This window comes from Chrysochloris asiatica, unplaced genomic scaffold (genome assembly GCF_000296735.1).
Source record: "Chrysochloris asiatica unplaced genomic scaffold, ChrAsi1.0 scaffold00219, whole genome shotgun sequence".
Taxonomy (NCBI): Eukaryota; Metazoa; Chordata; class Mammalia; order Afrosoricida; family Chrysochloridae; genus Chrysochloris; species Chrysochloris asiatica.
This window is the reverse complement of record NW_006408737.1, coordinates 1,646,597-1,663,841: the sequence shown is the minus strand read 5'-3', so window position 1 is coordinate 1,663,841 and position 17,245 is coordinate 1,646,597. Positions and strand designations below refer to the sequence as shown.

The window sequence follows — 17,245 nt, the reverse complement described above, 5'->3', positions numbered from 1 at the left end:
GACTTGCTTTGCTGTAATAGTCACTTTATTGCGGCAGTGTGTACCTGAGCCCCCAGTATCTCCGAGGTATGCCGGTATTTCTGTTAGAGCGTCACTAAGAAGTTAAGACTGTCTAGCAGGGATTCAAAGCAGAGTTTTCTGGAAATGGTAAAGCATACAGATCTCAGCTACAATCAAGCTACTTCCTCTATGTACTTCCTTTCTAGTTATAGCTGATACCTCTAAAATCCTTTTTAGAACTCAGACTCAACCCTTGCTGTCTGTTTCAGTGCCCTTATGCCAAAAGATGGAAGGATAGTAGGTAGAAAAATTGCGGCCTAGAAAGTATGAGTAATTTTTAGTTGGATGCTCCTCCATCTTGTAGTCAGCATTTTTATTTACAGGTACAACTATATGTTTACTGTGTGTTTTTTCTACTGACAGAGGATGATAAAGTTAAAACAATATGATTATCATCAAAAATGATTGATAAATCACAGATCATGTATTAGATATTTTAATATAATTTATAGTGATTCATATTAACATCACCATAAAAGAACTTAAAAGTTATATCTCTCAAAGTTATTTCAAGTTGTAATAGAATGATTTTAGAATATTTGGCAAGGGATATTTAGCAAAATATATATGATGCAGTTTAAAAATACCAGCAAATCACCAACAAACTATGCTAAATTTTCATTTTGGTTACAGAATTTCGAGGATGTCCGGTGTAAATGTATTTGTCCTCCTTATAAAGATAATTCTGGACATATTTATAATAAGAACATATCCCAGAAAGATTGGTAAGTATTCTAGTTTATTGAATTACATGTCCAATTTCTTTTCATGGTTGTTAGTGTTTCATCCAATGTTGAGTTTGTATGTGTGTGTTAACAAAAGTGTCAAATTTTATTTATACTGAGAAAGTGTGAGTGAGGCTCTGGCTGCACATCAGACTAAAGAAATGTAACCAAGATATTAGGTCTCCTGTAGAGAGCGTTACATATGGGGAGAGGCTGAGTTAAGGCATTCAGACTACCCGTACTACCTTCCTGGGGGTCTCCTTCCAGCCACTCACCCAGCCAAAGCTTGATAGGAACCTTTCTCCCTCTGGCTTTTCAGTGAACGTTAACAAGTCATATTTATCCGGGTTGCTCTTATTACAACTTTGTAGGTTTTGATAATATATTTCTAAGTATGGGAGGCTGTGTTTAAAAGTGCCAGAAGGCTTAGGAAGGAATGGGAATGAGCCTTGTATATCCAGTTTCCCAATTGGTGTGCCATGAATCGGTTATACGTATTCCAGGATGTTGGTCCCTTCAGTCCTTGGGGGAGTCAGGCAGGCTCTTGAGGACCACAATCCTGATTGGCTAGCTTCCAGCAGCCTTCTCTGTTTACTCCAGTGGACTCTACAGTTGTTAGTTTTTCTTATATGAGTAATGAAACTATTGGGAAGCTGTTGTTTTGGAGTAGGGTGTATGTGCTCCTTCCTGTGGAATTGTGATGTTTTATGATTTGTAACTATAGTAGAAGACTGTTAGTCTAAGCATATGAGGAAAATAGCTGCAACTACTAGGTACACTAATATGTACTTGATGTTTCATACATAACAAAGAGTTTGAAAGCTTGATTAAATTCATTCTGTTAAGAGATTCCAAGCTGACTTTGAAAAAGAAATGGAAGCCTTTGGGCCTGTTTAGTTCCTCTAGTGTTCTCATAATATACATTTAGAGACAGTCTGATATTTGTTAAGTGTTTTTTTGAGAACTTCTTGTAAATTTCTTTGTTCTATGGACTCATGGTGTGACACTGTAGGATAAGCACTGAACTGCCAACCAGAAAGTTTCAGCGGTTCAAACCCACCAGCTGCACCTGGAAAAATCCTATGCAGGATCGCTATGAGTAGGAACAGATTCTCCAGCACTTAGCAACAACAATTTTAAACTGCTTGCATTTTGGCTATATTCTTATAAGCAAGTCAGTTTATATGATACAAGAAGATTCAAATATTTCTGTAAAATTTTTGAATATGGTAAACATTTACAATCACTTTATTTTATTATCAATAATAGAATGTGATGCCTATTCTTTGAATGCCAAAAGGAGTGACAATTCAAGTGATTAGCTCTGATCATTTCATTATTCGGTGCTATGGTGCAGTGAATTATTATAAGTGAATTATGTCTCTCCTAGCCATAGTCTTTGTAAACTCCCAACAAATAACTTTGTCCTGATGGGTCTGGGTAAGATAAGATGGGGGAAAATGTTGATGGACTGTATGAGTCAGTTATGACTGATTATTTATTAGCAGAGCTAATTGTGATCGGTCGATTTTGCCATGCTGCTGGATATAAAGTACGCCATCTCAGAAGCAGAGATGAGGCTAGACTGGGTGGGATGGAGTGGAAGAGGGGAGAAGGAAATCTCACTTCGAATTGAACCTCCTCAACCCAGGGAAAGAAACAGGAGTAGTGGCAGCAGAATCAAGAGCCGGAACACCAGACAGAGCAGTAGGCTTCCCAGCCCAGGGGGCAAGTAAAGCTGAGTGCCTTTGGGCAGGAGCCTCATCTGTGAGGTGTGGGACCTCCAGGCACTTAATTGGGGAGCTATGTTTGCTTACCCACAGAGCCTAGCACTTTAGACTGAGGTTTAGAGCAGAATGGAGTGCCCTTTGGGCATTTACCAGAAGCCCTAAAAGAGCTTTATCGAATTGCCCAACAGGGCAGAGGTCTGCCAGCAGGCACAACTGAGAAGGTGCTGTCATGAATAAAAGAACTATGCCCTGAGCATTTTCTAAATCCTGAATTGCAACCTGTTAACTTCCCTGATAAACCCCATAACTTTGAGTATGGAGTATGAATTCCATTGTGGCCATGTGATGGATTATCAAGGAAAGATTGATGTCATTTTTATACAACCTCAGACAGAACCCTATGTCACTCATCCCTGATTAGGGGTCAAAATCAGAGAATTTTGAAAATAAACAGTTGAAAACAAGGCTTGCTTGGTATTTTCCCACCCTTCCTAAGTTCCTTGCTAGCTCAGCCTTTAAATGGGGATAACTTCCCAATTGACACTGAATGTTTTTAACTGGCTTTAGAAGGGTAGGTAAGTTATGATTAACCAGTGTGTTATCACTTCTCAAGGCATCCAATATCTGGTAGGTTTTATATATATATATACATATATATATAAATTTTATTATGAATTCTAGATATATTTTTATCTTCCATTTCCTAGATCTTACATTTTGTCTACTTACTAACTTTAATTCCTCATTGACTTATGTTGGCTGACTTAGAAGTTTGAGTTGTCTGGTTTTGTTTGAGGTGTGACTTGACCCTTTTGTGACCTATGAGATACATGAGCTCACCAACATTTTCAGCTTCTCAGATTTTTGGGAAGCTACTATCCCAGGTGTGGTGCTGTAGGATAAGCACTGGACCTCAGGTTGGTTTCAGTCATAAGGTCGGTGGGTCAAACTCACTAGCTGCTCTTCAGAAACCCTATAAGGGTCTCTATGAGTTGAAACCCACACGAGGGCACTTTACAACAAAACTATGCCGATTGTAGTACATGCTGCTTCCTGGTGGAGAACTGTAAACCTACAGGAATCTGAAGAAATGGGCCTCACCCTAACAATCATACCACCAAAGTCCCTTTGAGACATATGGATCCCACCCACATAACTGTATCAAAAATTTCCCTTGATTTCTGCATGTCTTCCATTACTGAAAACATGTTGTTGTTGTTGTTGTTAGGTGCCGTAGAGTCGGTACCAACTCATAGCCACCCTATGCGCAACAGAAAATACAGTATCAACAAAAAAATTCAAAGCAGAAAATATTTTGATCATAAAAGAATTTAAAGTTAATTTCATCCTTCTGGCACTAGGGGGCAGTGTTGTCTAGTTTCTAAAGTGATTGAACTCTGTCTTGGGTCTATTTATAATGACAAGTCAACCAGAACCAATGTTCCTGCACAACCTGTCCCTGCACAATTTTTGTTCTTTTATTATGACTTGAGTGAAGGTCTGCCCCACATTCAACAAATCATACACTTCGTGCCATTAAAATGATTCCAATCACTTCCATGTACCATCCATTAACAGTATTTTCCTTTATACCTTTTAACTTTTGCATTCCTCCCTGTGTTCCCACTACCTTTATCTGTGCCAGTCTGCCTCTTGTTGTATATTGCCTTCTCCATCACCCAAGTTCTACCCTCCATCCCACCAGCCACTCCTCAGAAACCCTATACAGAGTCGCTATGAGTCGGAACCGACTCGACAGCACTTAACACCAACCCTCTGTCTAGTGACTAATTCTACCTTCCTTCTCATCCCTAGTAACCATCATAGAATGTTTCTTTAAATTTTTTCAACAGTGATCTCATATATTTGTGCTGTTGTGATTGACTCATTTCACTCAGCGTAATGTCCTCCAAGTTCATCCATGTTATGATGTGCTTCACAGATTCATCATTCTTCAGTGCTACATAGTATTCCATTGTGTATATGTACCAAAGCTTGTTTAACCCTTGTCCTGTTAGGCAGTCAGGCTGTCTCCTTCTTTTTGCAAGTGTGAACAGTGCTGGAGTAACATGGATTTGTATAAATCTATTTGTGTCACTACTCTCGTTTCTTGAGGAGCTACACCAAGTAGAGGAATTGCTGGGTCAGACAGTATTTCGATTTTCAACTTCTTGAGAAAACGCCATACTGTTTTCTACAGTGGTTGCACCACTTTACAGTCCTGCCAGCAGTGCAGGAGGGTCCCAGTTCCTCTACACCCTCACCAGTGTTTGTTGTTTTCAACTGACCATAGGTGGATGGATATACTCTTGGATTCTCAGTTCTGTTCCATTGATCTGTGTTCCTGCAAAGCACTCAGAATCTCCTTGTTGCTTAAGATAAGCATCATTTTCTGAGGCTAAGGAAGATAAGGGGATGACTGACCTAGGAGGCAGGAGCCTTGGATTCTGGTACTTTCTAGTCGCTAATTTATTCTGTGACCTTGGGTTAGTGACCCTTCAGAGAGTGCTGGGTTGGATAGCCTATGGGATTTTGCTTTCTCTGCCCATTATTCCTTGTATCCAGCTGCATATGTGCCTGAATTTTTCTGTTTGGAACACACATACTACATAATTGTGTTGTGAGACCTTACCCTTATCTGAAAATCTACCAGTGGAAATCTATATTTTTTCATTATTTCCTTTGTTAAAATTCAGCTCTTCTGTACAAGACCTCTTTAAAGTGTTCAAGATCAAAGATATCAGTTTGATGACTAAGGTGCACCTGACCCAAGCCATGGTATTTTCCATTGCCTCATGCAAGTAAAAGTTGGACAGTGAATATGGAAGATCTTAGAAGAATCAATGCATTAGAATTATGGAGTTGGAAAATAATATAAGTACCATGAACTGCCAGAACAAACAATCTGTATTGGAAGAAATATGGCCAAAATGGTTCTTAGAAGTCAGGATAGTGAGACTTTATCTCTTATACTTTGGACATGTTATTAGGAGGGACCAGTCCCTGAAGAAGGACATCCTGCAGGATGGTCAGTGAAAAGGAAGAAGACCCCAAGGAGATGTATTGACATAGTGGCAACAGCAGTGGGTTCAAACATAACAATAATTGTTAGGATGGCACAGAACAAGGCAGTGTTTCATTCTGTTGTACAAAGGGTCACTATGAGTCAGAACTGACTTGATGGCACCTGATAACAATAACAACAAAGGCTCTTCAAAGGACTGAAATATAGTACAATAACCAAATTTATTCATCAGATATTTAAAAATATTTTTTTGGATTTTGCAAAAAATTTGAATCCCCTTTGAGAAATATGCATAGCTAGTGAGGTCCCTTTCTATCCGAAATTTCTAGACGAAATGGCTGTCTACCAGGCTAGTCTAATCCTTCTTGTTCTTGTTAGCTGCCTTGAAGTTGACCTTCAGCTCATGGTGACCCCATGCATAATAGAACCAAATGTTGCCTAAGCCTGTGCCATCACATGATCTGTTGCAGATTGGACTGCTGTGATCCATATGGGTGGGTGGGTGGGTGTGGGTGTGTGGGTGTTATTTGGGTGAAAACTCTTTCAAATTGGGAAAATACATTTTTATAGTGTTTTTTAACAAGCTGTTTATCAGTAGTCTAGAAAATGGGGGAGGGAGGAATAAGTAAAAAACAACAACATCAAAAACGCCTTTTACTACTTATTGTTTACTTCACAGTAGTCCGTTCTCATTTTTATATATTTTTGTTATCCTAATGGTACTTCTCCATGCTTTTTCAATAGGTTTTTGCTCATTAAAAAGAAATTGTTTATCACTGTGGCTTTGAGAGTTTGTTTTTAGGGTTTCAAAATTGCCGTGTTGTGTGTTTAATAAATCATTGATAGTGTCACACTGTGGCAGTTAAAAATAGTGTTTGCTAATTCACGAAAGAGAATAATCTTGTTTGAACAATGCCCCAAGTTACTTTAAAACATTTAAAGCAGTTTTTCTTGGTAACTAACAAGTGTAAACATGACTAAACTGATCCAAGTATGTTTTCTGTCCCTTTTGTGATTTTTCAGGTATATTTAACTGTTAACAGTAGCACTTCTGCAAATGAATGGCAACTACATATGTATCTTTACAGTTTCCTAGACTGTTAAATCTTACCAGTGTTAATATTTAGATTTACCATATTGATTATTGGTTCCTTTTTTTTTTTTTCCTTGGTAAATCCTATGATTATTCTGAATTTCAGAAAGTTTTGATCAATGCAAATAGAAAATCCTTCCAGGGTTAATTAGCATTTTGCGTTTGTTTGATCAGTGATTGCCTTCATGTTGTGGAGCCCATGCCTGTGCGAGGGCCTGACGTAGAAGCATACTGTCTACGCTGTGAATGCAAATATGAGGAAAGAAGCTCTGTTACTATAAAGGTAAGAAAATATATCCATCTTTTCTGCTTGTGGAACAGCTCCTGGTGGTCTTGAAGCAAACCAAGAAATCAGGGGCATCTTAATTCTATCTTAATTGCCTAAACTATTGCCCTTCCCTGCTCCAAAAGGGGCAGTGTGCCTGCTCTCTGCCCACCCCACTCAGATGCTTTGTGGATTGGTTAGGATACAAGTATAGTAGATAGGTATGTGAAATGGCACAGAAATGCCCTGTATGTCATTCGCCTATCCCAGAAAGATACCTTAGCTTCTCTGTGGGCCATGTATGTCAAAGGCTAGTGAGAGATTAGGATGAGTAAACCCTCGTTCCCTTGCACTCCCAAGCCTTCCAAAGATGTCTATATCTAAGTATACAAATACTGACTCTTCTGTTTTAGAACCAACACTTTTGGATTTCAGAATTTCCTACAGAAAGTGGGATAACTATCATCACCATTTGGGTCTATCATGGCTGATGGTTCTTTCCACAAATTGTTTTTATAGGCCACTGCTCATTCCTTTCCCTAAAAAAGGTCGCACGGGGAATCTTGGGGGGTAAGTGACAACAGTCACAAAGATTTCTTGTGGCTGATCCTGAGAGAAAGCTCTTGCTCCAGCTGTGTTATGCACTGCAGAGAAGTCTTCACTTTAAAAAAAACCCCAAACCACCATTAAAAAACCCCGCTTCTTTTGATATGCAATGTACACACCCTAAATTTCACTCGTTGTCACAATTCTAGGAATTTTCTAGAACCATTACCACAATCTAGTCTTAGAACATTCCCATCACCCCGAAAAGATCTGTCATGCCCCTATACAATGAATCCCCATTCCCACTCCTCAGACAATCACTGTCCTGTTTTCTGTCTCTACAGATCTGGACAGTTCATATAAATGGAATCATACAGTATGTTGTCTTTTGTGATTGACTTCTTTCATTAGCATCCTGTTTTAGAGGTTTATCCATGTTACAGCATGTATGAGTACTTCATTCTTTTTTTTTTACCTTTTTTAAAACTTTTATTGTGAACTATTTGGTAGTTTACATGGGAGAACATTAGCTTTGCATTCATCCTATCATATATCGTTACATTGCTATGGTTACAATCCCCTCTATGCATCATCAACCAACCAAAAGGTATACCCTGCAAGCCTGCACCCTGGTCATCAATACATAGCCCCTCTCCCTCTCTGGGTCTAAAGTCCCCAGCTGCTCCATTTCTCCACGTCATTGTCTCTGCTTCCATCTCTGGCATCACCGTTTCTCTGGGTAGGGTCCCGCACTCCATTCTTCTCCCTTGATGGTCCCAGGGACCACCGTTCCTGGACTGCAAAGTCAATCACTCCCTTCCTTTTGCTACAGAACATCTAGCTTTACATTTCCAACCCTCACATTCAGTCCTGATAGTAATTATTCATAATTGTACCACATGAATGCTATCCACATCTTTTACCAGTCCCACCGAGACAGATTGGATACTACTCAGTGGAAATTCTACCTTCCTCAGTGCCCTCTGGATCTAGGCTCGTTCTTGAAAGCTTGTAAGCCAGTCACTTCTTGCCTTTGTAGTCCCTCATTTTGGGTAGCTAATGTCCAAGTTGCCCATTCCTGTCTACCCTGTGTTTCGAGGGGGTGGAAATGATCCTTGCTATAAAGATTTGTTCCCTTTTTTGAGCTACTACATCCATAGGTGTAGGTCAAGTACATCAAATTGTATCAGATTACTCTTTTTTTCCTCTTCTTTCTTCTAGTTGAACTCTGATTATCCAGTCATTGAAGCCAGGTCAAGTGGGTATTATCTGCAGGTGTGGTTGTTCTTATGCATATACCCTCTCTTCTTAATCAGCTGGACACTTCACTCTCCATGCTAGTCCTCTGTGGCTATCTCACTGATTCTGGGCCCAGGAGTCCCCAGGTCTTGCCATACTGCTGGCCAGCCAGGTCTCCACCTGGGTTCACAGAAGTCTGTTGAACGTTGTAGGACTTAGCTCACAGTTTCATTGCTGTTTTTCCCTCACTTCCCCTTATTGGTGACCAATGTGGTCACCAGTCAGAGCACATGTCTGCTCGTGTATTCCCATTGAGTCTTAGTTTTGGAAGGGGGTTTTCCCTGAGCGGATCCGACAGCTTGCCTTGGTGTCTCCTGGGCGAGCCACTTGCTTGTTTTTGTAGTCAGTTGGACAGCCATTATTGTTTTGTATCTTCCCTGTAGGTCTTTCTTTCAAGAAGTAGCTTCTGTTCTTCTAGCCATTCCAGGCTGGTCTGCTTGTCCTTTCAAGTGGAGATTTCACGCCTCAGAAGATTCTAGATGGGGTTCGGGATTCCACCTATGGTCTTATGCAATGCAGAGGCTCCACAGGAAGCCTTCTTCAATAGGCAAGTTGTAGCCCTATTTTAGGTATTCCAATCAGATATAGCTGGAAGATGGACTTACAAGCTTTCTATGGTGATATTTCTGACTCTTTCTTTCTCTCCCCCTCAAGTGTCTATTTTATAATGGTATGCCAGGAAAACCAAGATTCAAAAGACAGCCAAGCATCTTAACATTATTTTCCCTGTTTTGCCCATTCCAACCATACCTCAATCCCTGTATCCCAGAATCCTGTTGTTCCAAGGTTGTGCATACATCATTATTTACTTCTGTCCCCCTTAGTCCATGCAAACCTGCCTAATTGTTCTCCCATCCACCTTGTTCTTCCATTCCCCTCTCCCTTCTTGTGTATTGCCCTCCTCCCTAGCACCCAAATTATCCTGTGTCTGTTGCCTACCCTGTGCTGAGTACTTCATTCTTTTCATTGATAAATACTATTCCATTATATGAATGTGCCACATTTTGTTTATTCATTCAACAGTTAATGGGCATTTGGATCATTTTCAGTTTTTTACTATTATGAATAATACCATGACATGTCTCTTTGTGGACAGTTAGAGTGTTAAGTTTATATTTCACTTTTTAAGAGACTGTAAGGTTGTCCCAAGTGGTTGTACTATCTCATATTCTCTCCAGTCATGAAAAACAGTTCCAGTTGTCCATGCACATCCTCCCCAACACTTGAAATTGTCTATTTACTGCAGCATTGTAGTGACTGTGGCATGCTATACCTTTTGACAGCACACAAATTAAGATCACAAGAAAATCACTAGTCTAAAAAAGTATTTTTGTGTATTGAAGTGCTAGTGTGGCTCTGTAGGATAAGCATTGGACTGCTAACTGCAAGGCTAACAGTTCAAACCCACTAGTCACTCCTTCGAAACCCTACACAAGGCTTATATAAGTCTGAACTGACTCAAAGGCACTTAACAACAGCAAATTAAGCTAAAAGACTTTTCTGTTGAAGCTCACCCAGATTACATTTTCTGTTGTTGTTGTGTTTACAAATTGGGCTGCAAACTTCAAGGTTAGCAGTTCTAAACTACCAGCTGTTCCACGGGAGAAAGATGAGGCTTTCTGCTCCCATAAAGATTTACAGCCTCGGAAACCCTGTGCGGGGTTGCTATGAGTAAGAACCCACTCCATGGCACACCACCACCACCACTATTGTTGTTAATTCGAGTCAATTCGAACTCATAGCGACCCTGTATAGGGTTTATTAGGAGCGGCTGGTGAGCTTGACCCACCGACCTCGTGGTTCAAACTGACCTTGCAGTCCAGTGCATTAACCTGCAGTGCCACACCAGGACTCAATATTTTCTATTAAGATTCCTCTAAGTTGTTTTGACAGCAGTGCTGCTGAACCTAGGGCACACTGTCCAGCTAAAAAGGAAACTGCTGTGTTCGTAGAGGTGACAAGTGATTAGCAGTAGATGAAGATGGGAGTTTTGAAGACTTGTAAAAAGGTCCTGAAGACACAGTGGTTTTATTGTCCCTATTCCGAAAATAATACTTTGATGACGAGTTGGGTTTGTTTCTTGTGTTGGCATCCAGTTTGTGTGAAAATCCCGTAGGCTTCACACAATATAGATCAGTCTAACTATAATGTTAACCGTTATCATACAGAATTCTGATTTCTTGGTTGGAGCAGAGATGTAACTTATTTTCATTTTCCTTCAGGTCACCATTATAATCTATCTCTCCATTCTGGGCCTGCTACTTCTGTACATGGTATATCTTACTCTGGTTGAGCCCATACTAAAGAGACGCCTCTTTGGACACTCACAGTTGATACAGAGTGACGATGATGTTGGGGTAAGTCCACAGTCTTCTGCCCAGATTGCTCATGACTAGTTTCCTGTGATGTAAAGTACAAGGGGGAAACAGTCACGTAGGATGTTCACACGGTGGAGCAGAGCCTCAATTAGAGAAGCTTTAAGGAGTACTGGTTTGAGTATGGATCTCTTTCTGAGGAAATCCCTCTGTTCCCAGTACCATAGATACGGTGATTTAAGCTGATGATACTTGGTGGTACTAGGCTTTGTCCTGCAGTACCAAGGGCATACCTGTCATTGCATTTTTCAGTTTACATTGGGAAAAGCACCTGAGACTGGCATTTCCCCCTCAAGTTTCTGCCTAAAGCCCCTTTCCTGTCAGCATCACCCAGTCAGTGTTTTAGAAGGAAAAGAGTCTTGACTGAAGGCAACACAACAGCCATGCCATTCTTTTCTTCATGAAGTGCAGTGTGCTAACCTGCTAGTGTTTTATATTTCTTTCTTTTCTTGCTTAAAAGCAATCCATGATCGTTAACCCTAGAGAAAATGAAACCACTACAGTAGATTCTCTTCCTACCTTTAAAACACATTTATATTTGTACATATAGTTGGTGTAATCAGCATATACATTGTTTTGTGGTCTCCTGATTCCTCTAACATTCTTTCATACAAAAATGACCCACAAATTTGTTAAATAGTGTAGAGAATTACATTGTTCTTATTTGGCTTTGAAATTTTTTTTATCATTCACCTGTTTAGGCTTATTCCTAAATTTTGTACTATTTCATTATTATGTATATATATATATTTTTTTGTTTTCTTTTACAAAGTACTTTTTCTCTTGGATGATTTTGTTGGACTATGTTCCTTAAAGTATTCTTAAGGAATTCAGAGTGTTCAAGTGTCAGTCCCAAAGGCCAAAGCCACAGTGAACCCCTGCCAACTGTAACCAAAAGTCCTTTACTCTAGAATGGGTTATGGGTTTATTGGTAAAAGATGTGAAAGGGGACCCTCACTGGGTGGCTTTAGTTGCAACTGCAAATAGAGACTGTTTTACGATCAACACATTGTTGTCTCATGAATATCAGTTATGAATGTTTTATCATGTTTTGTTTTGTTTTTAATCCCTGAGAACTTTCATACAAACATCTGTTTGTCTCTTTTCCTCTTGCTTCGTTTACTAACTTATCCAGTACTTAAAAGGTAACTTTTCTGTATCAGGTGCTGTGCTGGGAACTAGATATAAAGACACACAAAATAAATGGCTAACAATAGTGTGTTTCCACCCTTTATTTTTATTATATAAGGAAGGCATGCTTATTTTAGCAAATGAGGAAATATAAACCCTCAAAAAAGACATGAATGTGTCACCTTAAACCCACCACCAAGAAAAACTATTTTGAGCTTTATCTTTCCAGTCTTATTATCTATAATATATATCGGCACTGTACTTAAACTGTCTAATGACCTGTGGTGTATAATGACCAGGATAGCACAATGGGAGGCAAGATTATTTAATTCTGAATAGGGCACAAGTCAGGGAGGTTTCCTAAAGTAGATGACTTCTGAGCAAGTATTTGCTAAATGGCTTAGAAGCTAGGAATGGATGGTGCATTCTAAACTTAGGAAACAGTATGTGTGCAGATCCAGGGGCTTGGGTTCAGGGAACCCCAAACTTTTCAGTCTGTTAGAATGTAAAGGGAGAGTGAAGAGAGGTTGAGACTGAAGAGGCGATTGCAGTAATGGACTTTGGGAATCTGAGCTGAACAGAGAGGGAAACAAAGCCAGGAGGGAACTGGTAGGCTGGGGGAAGACTGATGTGGTCAAAACCAGGCATAGTGAAGGTAGTAAAAGGACAGGAGGGTGTACACCAGCAGCATTAGAGTCTCAAATACGGTTCCATGTTCATTTCATTCACATGTCACAGGGTTTGCCAAATTCTACACTAACGACATTTTGGGCTGGAAAATTCTTTATTGTGAGAGGATGCCCTGGACATTCTAGGATGCTTAGCCATCATATGCCACTAACACCCCACCCCCTAAAATGTCCACAGACTTTGCCAAAGGACTAAAAGTAGTGTGTCAGACATCCCCTAGGAAAAAAATTCACCCTCAACTGAGTACTGTCATATGAACATGTGTATCAAAGGCCACCTAAATTATTTTCATTATAGGCCCTAAAGTAGAAACTCTGAAACTCTGACTTAAGCTGTATCCTTTACAGCATGTACCTGGGTCCTACTTTCAGGAACAGACAACATTCAGGTAACACACAGAGAACATAAAATAAATGTATATACAAGTGTAGGTGAGCGCATATAGGGCAAGCGCTTGGTTTGTACCTATAGTGAGTGATTCTGCATGTTCCTGGACCATTTGACACCAGTCTGAGAGGCCCGGCTGGCTCCTGCAGGGCTGTTGAACCAGTCCTGGACAGAGAAAGGTTTTCTGTAAAATTATGGTAACACTCTATAACAAAAAGAAGTTAAATTTAAATTTCTACAATTGTTTCTTATCCAAGATGTAAATTCTTTATTATTTATGTACTTTTTAAGTACCTTTGTTAAATTGTCAAATTCCAGTTTTCATTTTTGTTCAATATAGAGAGAGTTAGTACAGATGTTTATGCTCACTGTAAGTAGTGACAGTATTTACTGTATCATATATCTATGACACATCATCACTGTTATCAAAGCATTACATTAGAACGCTTTGTATTATTGTAATTTTATCAGGTGTAAAAAGAACAAACATATTAAAAAGGGTAAATCTCTATTTTGCATTCTCCTAGTTTCCAAACCATGAGCAACTGGCTCAATCTTGTTCTGATAGGTGGAGAACAGACCAAAAGGATTAGCTGATTTGTTTAGTCCTTTCAAATTATTCTTTAAGAAGCTTTTTCTCCCCCTACCTTGAAGAGTCAATAACAGGACTATGAAATTGAAAGGTGCTCTGCTGATAAAATGCATCCTTTTTCCCAGTCTTGTTTATGTCGAAACAAGCCAATGGTGGTAATATTTTATATACAAGTGCACTGACGCACCATATCCCTGTGGTATCACTTTAATCTACCGGAACAAAATCGATGTGTTAAGAAGATGTGACACCAAATCACAGTTAGGCAAGCTGAGTTTTAATGTTTGCTTTCATTTGTTAAATGATCTTGGGTCAGTTTGTTTCCTTATGGGAAATCAAGTTATCCAACTTTTAGCCTTCCTCTTTTCTATACCTTCTTTCTTAGGTCTTTGAAACATTTTGTACATATGGGGTTATTTTTATTAGTAAGGTTAAAAACAAAAATTAAATGAAGTTAGCACAAGCTTTTAAATTGACTTACATAAAAACGTTCAGAAAATTTTGGTAAAGAAAGCAGGGGAAAATTCTTTATAGAAAACTCTGATGTCTTTGAAATGTAGATATCGTATAAAAACAAGACTAGGTATTATGACATCATATAGTTATAGCTACAGCTATGGGGCTATGTATAGCTTTCCATAGACATACTGGCTTCTATTCTGGTAATATAGTAGAGCTTTTTTTGTAGAACAAAACAGTTGTCTGTCTCCTAGAGGCAAAGTTTGGTTTAAGGGGTAGAACTTGTGACTTGGATCCTACGTTGGAACATTTAGAAACTTTGCTATACAGGTTCAGGAAAAGAGACCAAAAACAGCAGCAAACAAAAGCAATAAATTATATTGAATGTCTTTTGTCATTTAGGCAGCTGTGTTTATATCTCATTCATAGATAGATTAGCTTGGTGGTTTCCTGTGTAGTGACTCCAAACATCCAGTTGCATTGGTTTGCTTTGACGAGGACCGGTTGTTTCTTTATTCAGATATCAAGGTAACCCTTGAATAGCATCTTTCTTAAGGCATCCACTAGCATGAAAGCATTGGTTGTTTAGCAATGATAGATTCATCTGTTGAACAGAGATGCTGAAGTCATACTTCCTTACTGCCCTGGGTATTGTTGTTGTTATGTGCTGTGGAGTTGGTTCCGACTCATAGCGACCCTGTACAGGGTTTCTGAGGCTATAAATCTTTAGGGGAGCAGAAAGCCTCATCTTTCTCCTGCGTAACAGCTGGTAGTTTCGAACTGCTGACCTTGTGGTTCACAGCCCAATTTGTAACCACTACGCTACCAGAGCTCCTTTACTGCCCTGGGTAATAGAGGTTAATTGTAGCATTGAGCTGTGTCTTTTCTTTACAGATTGGGGACTGGGGGCAATGAAAAAGTTTTGGGGAACCAGGCTATTTAGTGTGTGTTGGGGTACAAGGAGAGATTAAAACTAACTAAGATAAGGACTCCATCAGTTCATTTTCCAGGATGGATGTGGCCCCAGCTGGCAGAGAAACTATCCTAATAGGAAATTAAAGGGATGGTTTGTCCTCTGCCACATATTAGCTGTCTACAATGAAACCTGTGAAAGCTGGAACCTAGATAAGGTAGAAACCTGTCAGACAAGGAAAACTCATTTATTTCCCACTAAAACGAGCGATAAATAAGTGCAAAGATTGCATCCTGTCAACGATGGAAAAACAAAGAAGTCCTATCAAGTTCCAGCTCTCACAGATTTCACCATAGCATTGATTAAAACAAGGAAAAGCCCTACTTTCCATATCTCTAAACTGGAGACGTTAACTTGAATGTAGATTTTTCTTTCTTCAACTCTTCAGGAAAGCTGTCGCTGTGACATGAATGACCCACTAGCTTTATCTTGATCCCTGCTCCTTAAGGAAAATCTTTTTGGAAATGGTGATAATTGATAGCATCTCACAAATACCCTCTGATCATTTATGCTTCCTGGAGCACCTATTTCCAAAGATGAGTTCATCCTACTTCAGTTCATCCTGCTTCTGGTAGCTAAGTGTCTAGGAATGCTTGACTAGGGTTGTTTGAAAAGTTCAGTTGCTCCTACCTCTGTGGCAGGTGTGTGTGTGTGCTACACTGATCATGTCATGCCTGACGTTCTCCATTCCTGGACTTTCAGGATCACCAGCCTTTTGCAAATGCCCACGATGTGCTGGCGCGCTCCCGCAGTCGAGCCAATGTGCTGAACAAGGTAGAATATGCCCAACAACGCTGGAAGCTTCAAGTTCAAGAGCAGCGAAAATCCGTCTTTGACCGTCATGTTGTCCTCAGCTAACTGGAATTCAGATTCAAGGTGATCAGGGAAAAAAACAAGACAAAGGAAAAATTAACTTAGTTTTGCTGGGTTTTAACCTCCTTGTTAACTTCACCAAATTCTAACTGGAAGATTCAAAACTGGAAGCAAAAATGTGCTGGGTAATTTTTTTTTTTCCTTAAGGTATTAATAGACATTTTGAAAAGCACACATCTAAATGTCAGCCAATAAACTTTTTCCTATTTGTGACTTTTACTAATAGAAATAAATCTACCTTGTAACTTATTTTGAAGTCCTCTACCTGGAGCAAGTACTCTCTTTTCATCGTATCTTGGCTTTCAAGATAATATTCAGGTTTTATTGTTTGTTTGTTTGTTTTGCAGGGGTGGGTGGGAGATGCTTGGGAAGTTCTTAGCTTTTCTCAAGTCACTTTATTAAACAAATTTTTGTAAATAGACTTTAACTCCAAAAAAGTTGCATTTTTATTTTGCAGCATAGCCAGGCTTGTGGAAGTTCTGACTTAGCCATTTGAATTTTGCACTGACTATATTGGCAAGGCAGTTGGTTGGCCTGTGGCTGCACTTTATCGTAAACTAGATCTCAAATGCCTGTTGACTTTTCACAAAATGTGGAGTCTCTTAATGTATTGTGAAACCTGATGTATCCAAGAACGAACTAGACATTTGTTAGTTACTCTAATGACTAAACTTCTAATCTTAGTGTGTGTATGGTCATTCTCATCTTCTAGTATCTTTAAGGACACATCCTAAGGACGTGGACACTTGCAATAAAGATATTTTCTTTTAAACCCAAGTCTCCATGTATTGATGACATATCTGTATTTGTCAGCATTCCATTCATGCTGGGAGGCAGTTGTGTGCAGTTTGGAACTAGGTCTGCGGGTTTGGGTACCTCCATCAGAGAGGTGGATCCATTTTTGCATAACTGGCTTTTCCTTCCTATGTCCTCTTTGGAATGTAACAATAAAAAGAATTTTTGAAACACCTACCATTTTGAACATGTCTCCTCGTTTTTTCTTCTCCCTCTTTGACTGTGAA

General features: G+C 39.5%; 1 protein-coding gene across 1 annotated transcript in view; it reads left to right on the top strand.

Moving 5' to 3' along the window:
* Positions 1 to 16,208, top strand: part of TMEM9B (TMEM9 domain family, member B) — a 20,761-nt gene extending 4,553 nt beyond the window's left edge. Inside the window, exons 2-5 of the mRNA XM_006872990.1 lie at positions 694 to 785; positions 6,808 to 6,916; positions 10,966 to 11,100; positions 16,053 to 16,208. Of these exons, the coding sequence (XP_006873052.1) occupies positions 694 to 785; positions 6,808 to 6,916; positions 10,966 to 11,100; positions 16,053 to 16,208 (492 nt within the window). The remainder of the gene's footprint in view (positions 1 to 693; positions 786 to 6,807; positions 6,917 to 10,965; positions 11,101 to 16,052) is intronic.
* The last annotated feature ends 1,037 nt before the right edge of the window (positions 16,209 to 17,245 follow it).